Below are 9,382 nucleotides of genomic sequence, written 5' to 3' on the forward strand. Positions count from 1 at the left end.
GAAATAAACTGAATAGAATTGAATTGATAAGAACTTCAAACTAAACTGAACGAGTTCCTGCCTATTCTCTAAACTAATAAAGATAAGTAGATTTACTGCACATCTAATCATTTCTGCATAACTCACAGGCTCATGTGCATGGAAAGCTTTAAAACATTATGCAGTGGCAAACTCTAGTATTAACACCTTAAAGTTAAAACCTATCTTCATTATATATCACTTTATTTGTATTTTATGGGATGGACCAACACAAAGCTTGAAATATCTTTATTTAGAAAGATGAATAATACAAGACAAGACTTTAAAAGGGTCTTAAAAATTATTTGGGATACTTGCGCCACCTTCAGATGCATCTGAGGGTGTTTTGGCAAATATCTCTGGCAGCTTTCAACACCTGGAAGTTTCAGCATTAAAATCAATTGAGAAGTGCAGTTTCTGGAGTGTGTTGTTGTCTAAAAGGTTCAAAGTACCACTATTAAAGTTCGCTCTTCGACCTTTATGATAAAGAAGCAATCTCTGTCTATCATAATCTCCCTATATTAGATTGTGTACATAAAGCAAAATAAAAAGGAAAATGACAAACTTCTAAAAGTTGAAAAAGAAACGTGTTTTTCTTTATCTTAGAATAGAATAAAATAGAATAGAAAATCCCTTCATTGTCCCACAATGGGGACATTCTGGTGTTTACAGCAGCAAAAAGATTATAGAAAAAATGGTCACACAAATGTGGACCTTAGAGGAATTTATAAGAATAACACAATAGTTAAAAGTTAAAAATGACATTTTACACACACTGTTAATGTGAAGTAGCACTTAATAAATTAGAACCACTGAATATATATATATTTTTTTAAGTTTGTGCAGTTTTATTGTAATTAGTTTAATTATAGGTTGAATTTATGAAATAAATAAATCAATAAGAATGAGCAAGCTGTCGCAGAAAAGATGCTAAAGTCTGTTTTTACTTAACAGGAAGCAGCGTTTCCTGGTGCTTTTATTTTGACAGGACAAAGCGGAAGTGCCGTGCTGCTTTTCGCAGGTGACGCGCTGTGATTGGATCCTGCTGTTGTCTCGCTCGCTATTCTCATCAAGATGGCTGCTGTTGTCGGGGATGGAGAATAACGACAGGCTGTCATCCGCAAACAGGCCGAGGAAACAGATCTAAAAACCCGAAGCGGAAAACTTCTAGTGAAACTAGTTCTTTTTCTGAAGGTAAATCTCTTCCTCCCTCTTCTTCTCACCGTCAGCATCCTTTTTTTTTCTGCCATCGATTAATAATTGATTGACACTTGTCGTTGAGGAATGAATCAGATCCCCGCTCTGGGTGTGTGAAGGTATTTTTCACGGCAGAATTTATTCATTTTTGGACTGAATTGTGTCATTTAAGCTAATTTCGTCTTCGGGCGGTAAATCGGTGACCGTGTCCGATAGCATGAAGGTTGTTGAGGTTAAAGCAGCCATATAACGCTGTTATAAACCAACGCGGCTGACATCAAAGGACGGGGCGTGGCTTCATTCTGCCACTGAACCAGGCAATTATCATTATTAGGATTAATATTATTATCAATAAAAGCAACGACTTGCTTTATTGTTATATCATACAAGCTCTGAAATCTGTTTAAAAAGCGTATTATTATTATTTTTTTTTTTGCACAAAAAACGTAAAAGTAAATAAAATAAAATAAAAAATACAGGATAAAACCAATCAAGTTTACAGTTTGGTAAGATGATGTATTTTTAGGACAGATATTTATTTATTTTTTATAAATTATCCAATAGTCCATTGGTGCACCTGCTCAGAACAAAGAAAGCAGGACATATACGGCGTTAAATTGCTGCCAAAAATCAGATGAGCGTATTAAACAATAAAAATAGTGCAGTTATTTATCACAATTGCCCATTTATTAACCGAAAGAGCGTGTCACTACCTGATCCTTTCTGCACATGCAGCATCATCCAGATAAACTTCAGGGTCGCCCTCAAATTTTATTTTGTTAAAACAGACCTAAATAACGTTTTCCCCCAAAATAGGAAGCGTACTGAAATATAATGTGTTAAAGGTTAATAATGTATTTCCTGAGAAAATAAATCCCGTAAAATCCTTTCTGTTTTATCACTCATCGGAAATAGGATTCTACGCAACATAGATCTAGTCTTTTTAAGTCTTATTTCGTCTTAACATTACGGTATACAGCTTGTTACCCAAAGAAAGAAACAACTAAAATACAGATAAACGCGGTTTAATCGTATTTTGCCGGACTGCTCTGAGCATGTAGCATGATGACGTCAAAGAAGCAGTTTAATGAAGAAAAAGCATCAAAATTGTCTCACAAAAGTCATAAAACAATTTTTAAAGATGTGTGTTAGCATTCTTTAGAGAGTTAAGGATAGAAATACGTAATTTTAGTACGATAATTACATTATTTTTGGACACCTGGATGTATATGTGTTCGCGCATACGCAGGACGGATTGGATAGTAACAGAGCGCATAGCAGTGATCGCGGGCATGTATAGTTACACTACAACTAGCTGCTTATCACGATTAATTAACTTAATTTGACTGCTGCGAGTAACAAACTTATTTTGCAAACTGAATTTGCTTATTTTGGTACGAGGCACTTGGTCATGGTTTCACAATCTCAAAATATGTAGCAATATCATCAACTTAATATAAAAAATAATTCAGAAACACCAAGCTAGCTGCTAGCTTCCACCAGATAGGAGCGGAAAATCCGACCAATCAGATCCAGCGGAATAGAAAATTCCCCTGACTGACATTTTACTACAAGAGAGGGGGAGGGGGCGTGTTTTTCTGCACGCCGTGCTGCGTTCAATAGCACTTGATTAACAATACACGCCCGCGATCTCTGCTATGCGCTCTTTACGTTATTAAATGCGAGGTTTTATTAACGATTGCACTATTGTGATTGCTTAATACGCTCGTCTGATTTTTGGCAGCAATTTAACACCATAGACATAAATAAAAGAAGTAAAAACAAGAGTGGAAATTATGATTGAAAACATCAAATGTATTATTGAAATCCTTCCAAATGTTAGGATTTATCACAACAGATGTTAAGTCAAGATTTACAGTTTCATGGCTGACTATTAAAGAAATGAAATATAAGAAATATTAAAATATTGGTATTTTTGTGGCAGTAGTGTTTATGGCATGCAGGGAAAGGTGCAGAACTGGGCGGGTTCTGATGCTCCTGCTCAGCTTCTGCCTCATTGGTCGGTTAGAGAGAACCCAGTTGGAGATAAAAAGCAGCTTCTCAGTCTGAGAATGAGGCCAACAGAGGAGCAGCTGCTTGTTTGGCATCATTAAAGGCCCGACGTTCAAATTACAGCATTTCTCTGAATATCTGCAGAAAGACGGGTTGGGGCAGAGAAGAAGCCTCCAAATTGCTGCATTTAAGGGTTTTACTGGGAATCCTGCTGGTGCAGGTTTAGGCTGCACGCCCATTTTCCCTGTTTGAACAGCCGGGGTAACGGCTCCACCCTAACACCGCCTGGGAGTCAGATGTTAGCTTCAAATTTAATGCAGTCTGTTCAGCAGCTACACTGCAAAAAACATCCAGAAACAAGTAATAATGTCTTAAATTAAGTGTATTTACCTTTAATTTGAGCAGGTAAATAAGATTATTTTCCAGTGGAATGAGTATTTTTACTCTTAAAATAAGATAATTAGATAAAATGCACTTGAAATAAGACAATGCAATATTTTTTACCTATTATAAACGTTAATTGTCTTGTTCTTTTGGCAAAGTGTCTCAATTACCACCTCAGTTCAAGAGAAAATGCACTTATTTTAGGAAAAAAATGACTTAGATTTACATTTTTTGCAGTGTATATGAGTCTTTGACATTTATTTGGGGCTGAAACGATTAATCCTTATCGATTATTACAATAAATTTAAACTAATTTATTAATTGAATCAAATGGTTGCCTATTGTAACGGTTCAGTCTCCATAATTTACTGAAAAAAATAGCCTACTTCCTGCAGAAATTCAGACAAAACTTTACAAAATATAAACATTTTCCATTCAAGATCAAAAATCTTAGTATTATATGTATATAATGATATCATTACATGTATATTTACATGTTTTTTTTCTTTTAGAATGATTTTTTAGTTAGAAATGTTAATTTATTGAATCTTTTTGATGAATCAGTTACTCCAAAAAGAAAATAGATTGAGAAAATAACTGATTGCTGCAGCTCTACTTTTTATTTCTACATCACAATCATCTGTGATCTCATCATATTGTGTTGAAGTTTGGGGGAATACATACAAAACAAATTTACAGCCATTATACGTTTTACAAAAGAAATCAATGAGAATACTACATAAAGTCGGATACTGGGAACACACAAACCAGTTATTTATCAAATCAAATATACTGAAATTCTGCGACCTGGTAATATTTAGAACTTTACAATTAAGGTCCGAAATCAAAAACTTTCACACAATATACGGGAAATGTTTGGTGACAGAGAGGGGGGGCTATGATCTAAGAGGTGAAGGATACTTTAAAAAACAACAACACTTTAGAACAACCAGGAAGAGTTTTTGTTTATCTGTGTGTGAAGTAAATGTCTGGAATTGATTGAATGACGAGTTTAAAAAAATTATTAATGCAAATTAAAAAAACTGATTAAAACCTAGCTCATTTCAAAATACGCTACATAAGATGACTGTTTAATAGTCTATAATGTAATTGATGACATAAATAGTACTTAAAATAATTGTACATGGCTTTTTTTGATGTTTTGTCAGTTAATTGAGGATAAATTGACAAGCAGGAAAGGGGCGGGACATTATAAGATGTATCCTCTACCTGCTCCTTTTCGAACAGAAAATATAAAATATGTCACATGGGCAAAATAATTTGTTTTATATTTTCATTCTTAAGTTTGTTTCATTCAAATTTTTTTCTTTCTTGATTGTTTTTACTGTCTGTTCGAAATAAATAAAATAAAAATAATCTACCTGCTGAGTCCAGGTTGTCTGTGATTGGCCGTTAAGAACAATTAGCCACTTAAGGCGCAGTATGTTGATGGCGGATGCACATGGAGACCCCGATCAGAATTATTTGATCTTTACAAGCTTTTCCATAATCAGATTATGATTATTATTATTATTATTATTATTCATTTCGTTTGGATTAAAATGGCTTTAAAAACCAGCAGCTGATATTTCTCAGACATCCTCCACCGTTCTGATCTGGACCAGACTCAGATATGAGGAAACCAGGAACAGACGTGACAAACAGCTTCCCTTTGTATGTGAGATGTGTAGGCTGTCGCCATGGTGACAGCCGCCCATTTTAATGTCCGCCTTTGATGAGAAATGAGATCCTGCCGTCGTCCCGCTATCAGCCAGCTGAGGTGTTTATCAGGAGGCGAGCAGAAGCTGCCGGCTGGTCTGAGGTCAGCCGACGTCTTCACAGCTGCCGAAGCTTCATCTGAACAGGCTCCGCCCACCGGGACGTTTGTTTATCATCTTTTCCATAAAGCATCTTCTGAGGACATTTCTAAAGCCTTTAAAGTCGATCATCTGTTATTTTTTTTAGCTTAAACCTGACAGGAACGCTTCTTTCCTCCGTCTCCTACAGGAAGAAGGTCAGGGACAGACGAGCCGCAGACATGGACACCACCACGTCCATCAAGATGACCACTCTGGCCATCCAGAACCTGTTCAGCTACGTAGAGGAGGAGAACCTGGGCGCCCTCAAAGCTCACCTGGACCGCTTCAAGGAGGTGGACGGCCGCAGCGACGTACGTAGCGCTCAGCTTCCCTCACCTTTTTTTAACTCTTACATATTTTTACATCTAAATTTAAACTCTTCTACTTTATTCTTTTTTAAAGCACTTGATAACAAAGTGTTTCACTTAAAAAAAAGAATGATTAAAACTTAAAAAAAGTAAAAACCATAAAAACAAAGAGGTTAAAACAATAAATAAGTCTCATTCTGTGCTGAAAACTAAACAATAAATGATTAATTATTATGGATTTATCGATCTAAAATATTTATTTCATTGTTTTAGGTATTATAGATTAGTTTTTGATTCCATTTGCTATTAATTGAATTAAATCATATATTTCTCTTCATTTTAATGTGATTTAATAACAAAGTGAATTAGGTCCGTATTTAGTTTTCATTGTTTCTTGGTTTGTTTAGTTTATCGTCTCTGATTTATTCCCTGGATGCTGATTGTTGGTAGTGCTGGGTTGAAATGAAGCCACCGGCCGCCATATTGGCACTCCCTAGTTAGACCGGTCGCAATGTAAACAATACCTGCACCACAGCATCGAACAACGATGGTTTCTCATTTTCAGGGTGACTTCAGACTTTTAAATAAAGATGCATTCAGGGTTCGTAATCTGAAAATCCTTGAAAATGCTTGAATTTTGACGTTGTGTTTTCAAGGTTTGAAAATTGCTTATATTTTGGATGAAATGCTTTAAAATGCTTGAAATTGCAACTATTTCTTTCACAACAAATCCCTATCTAACTGAATCGTGTGTTTATTAAATGCAGAAATAAAATGTTGGAGAGCCCGAAAATGAAACCTGCTCGCTTCTGTGTGACTGCGATGTGCCAGTCTATTTCCATGTGTGACTCCGCCCCCATGAAACCACTACTGCACCATGCCGGGAGGTTGTCGTTTCAATGAACGTTGGCTGGAAGATGAAAAATACAAATTAAGGATTAAACGGGGACAAACCCCACGAATCGCCTCTTGTAAAGTCTGCAAAAAAGATGTGCAGCTTTTAGCAACGGGCGAGTCTGCGCTGTCGAGTCACATGAAGGGTAAGTCATAGACTTTTAAGTAAGCCAACTGAAGTAGCCTAGAACACGTTAACGTTAGTGCCTATTTGTTTACGCTAGTAACTGCTAGCTAGGAATTCACAGGCTACGTTACTGAGTGACTGAGAGTACGGTGCGATAATGTAATGTTAGTATTGCAGTGTTTCCCGCAGCACTATCTTGGCGGCAAACTCACGCTACCGCCTCGCCAACGTTAAAAAAAAAACCCAAACAAAAAAAAAAAAACGAAGTTTTAATTCATTTCCAGGCCCAGACCTTAAAACAGCATCAATAACTCTACGGCTAATTATACTCAATTGCGACACCCTCTGGTTGGTTATATTACTACGCCATGGCAGAGGAGAAATTTTCTTTGATCATCCGAGGAGATGTGTGGGGGGGGGAAACATCTTTGTCGTCTTCATCATCGTTGAACTATAGGAAAGGTAAGTAGTTAATTAAAACTGATAATAGAAAATTAATATCTGCCTCGTGTGCTCTGACAAATTAAGATAGGATTTAGTTTTATGTATTCATCCTGGCAGTCATCCGCGCAAAACTGGCTGACAACACTAAATAATAATTTTGACTATACATTGGTATGTAATTTACGGCGGTGTAAGGTGCTGGAAAAAGTTTTAAAATGGATCTTGAAAGTGCTTGAAAAGTGCTTGATTTTGACTTTGTAAAAGGTGTACGAACCCTGTAAATTCATCACTTTGACACACTGGCTGTTTCATAGCATCACTAGCTTATTTTAAGTTAGAATAAAAAAATAGTCACATCACATGGCATAGTCATTAGGAACTCTATAGTCATCATGTAATATAACAAATTGTTCAAAACCATCACAATAAAATTCATGTGGCAGGGCTCGATGTTAACCATCGCCCGTTCGCTCGGGGCAAGTAGTTTTTATTGTCGGGAGAGTATAAATTTCATTGCATTTGCCCGGCGGGTAAGTGCAATGATCGCAATAAAAAATTATTCATCACTCAAAATTACTTTTAAATCACCAACATTCGCTTAAAAAATGACCCAGAAGCGTTGCCGGCGCCATTTTTGTTTTGTTTTTGTACACATTTTCGGAAATTACGTATGGAACGTCTTCCTGCAGCCAGAAAACTGATTGTTTTTGCAGCCAAATGCTGAACATGGAGGCATTTTTTATTGCATGTCTCTGCGGGAGTGGGGAGTACCAACATGGCGGACGGTGGCCTCACTTTGTTTTGATCAATCAGCAATCCAGTGACTGAACAGAGAGCAGTGGTTTGGGTGTGTTCACCATGTTTGCTGCGTGCAGAACGGACAGACGCCGCTGATGCTGGCGGCGGAGCAGGGCAGCCTGGAGATCGTCCAGGAGCTCATCAGGAGGGGAGCCAACGTCAACCTGGACGACGTGGTGAGCAATATCCCCATCACTTGTTTTTCTATGCCTTTCCCCGTGGTTGCTAGGACACGGGCCAGTTGATCGGCTGTTTCCGTGGTAACAGCGCTCCCTGTGCGTGCTTTCAGGACTGCTGGTCGGCTCTGATCTCTGCAGCCAAAGAGGGTCACCTGGAGGTGGTGAGGGAGCTGCTGGAGAACAGCGCCTACATCGAGCACAGAGACATGGTGGGAGCAGAGGCTCATGGGAAACGTAGTTGGAACTGATGTTATGGTGGATGTTGGTGTAAGGTGACGTTCTGTGGTTCAGGGCGGCTGGACGGCGCTGATGTGGGCGGCTTATAAAGGGCGAGTGGAGGTGACCCAGCTGCTGCTGGAGCACGGAGCCAACCCCAACACCACGGGACAGGTAGGCCCCCCCCCCACCCCACACTGGCTGTCTGTAGTCACGCTGCAGGGCGTGCTCTGACACCCCCCCTCCCTCCTCTCTGAGCAGTACAGCGTGTATCCCATCATCTGGGCCGCAGGACGGGGACACGGCGAGATCGTCAGGCTGCTGCTGCAGCACGGAGCCAAAGTCAACTGTTCAGATAAGGTGACAGAGAGCAGCTCCGTCTGAGGTTCAGAGACGCGCCGCCGTCGGCGCTTCGCACCAAACGTCTGTCTGTCTGTGTTTGTCTGGCAGTATGGAACCACCTCCCTGATCTGGGCCTCCAGGAAGGGGCACTACGACTGCGTGATGCATCTGCTGGAGAAAGGAGCCGACGTCGACCAGGAGGGCGCGGTAAGGGAACATGGGGGCGTTGTTACCGTGGCGATACGTCACTTGAGTCCCTCCCACATTTCAGTTGAAGCTGAAAATCTGATGAAGTGAAACCAAAACATGTTAGTTTGGTACAAATGTAGTAAAATAAACCCATCAGGATGAAGGTGAAGGTCTTTATCCTGACAGGGGTCCCTCACCTCGATGTTCCAGAAACCTCCATCCAGATTTAACCAGTTAAAACCATTTAAAAGCCAATGAAATTCTGGTCATGGGGACGTAAACCGTCTGGGTATGAAAATAAAAGCTGACGAGACAAATTAATGCACAACAGGAAGTAGCCGCAGCCAGGTTTCAGTGCGTCCATTTGTTTCTATTTCCATCCAGGAACCTTTTTCAATTAAAAATGTCAGAAAT

At 39.0% G+C, this 9,382-nt stretch overlaps 1 protein-coding gene across 1 annotated transcript in view; it reads left to right on the plus strand.

Moving 5' to 3' along the window:
- Window positions 1–1,061: 1,061 nt before the first annotated feature.
- The window catches only part of LOC107089581 (kinase D-interacting substrate of 220 kDa-like), a 32,683-nt gene continuing 24,362 nt past the window's right edge, over window positions 1,062–9,382 (plus strand). The window contains exons 1-7 of the mRNA XM_015382464.1: window positions 1,062–1,212; window positions 5,620–5,782; window positions 8,120–8,218; window positions 8,332–8,430; window positions 8,513–8,611; window positions 8,699–8,797; window positions 8,888–8,986. Of these exons, the coding sequence (XP_015237950.1) occupies window positions 5,651–5,782; window positions 8,120–8,218; window positions 8,332–8,430; window positions 8,513–8,611; window positions 8,699–8,797; window positions 8,888–8,986 (627 nt within the window). The 5' untranslated portion in view covers window positions 1,062–1,212; window positions 5,620–5,650. The remainder of the gene's footprint in view (window positions 1,213–5,619; window positions 5,783–8,119; window positions 8,219–8,331; window positions 8,431–8,512; window positions 8,612–8,698; window positions 8,798–8,887; window positions 8,987–9,382) is intronic.

The sequence above is a fragment of the Cyprinodon variegatus genome, unplaced genomic scaffold (assembly GCF_000732505.1).
Source record: "Cyprinodon variegatus isolate N-32 unplaced genomic scaffold, C_variegatus-1.0 Scaffold257, whole genome shotgun sequence".
Classification (NCBI taxonomy): Eukaryota; Metazoa; Chordata; class Actinopteri; order Cyprinodontiformes; family Cyprinodontidae; genus Cyprinodon; species Cyprinodon variegatus.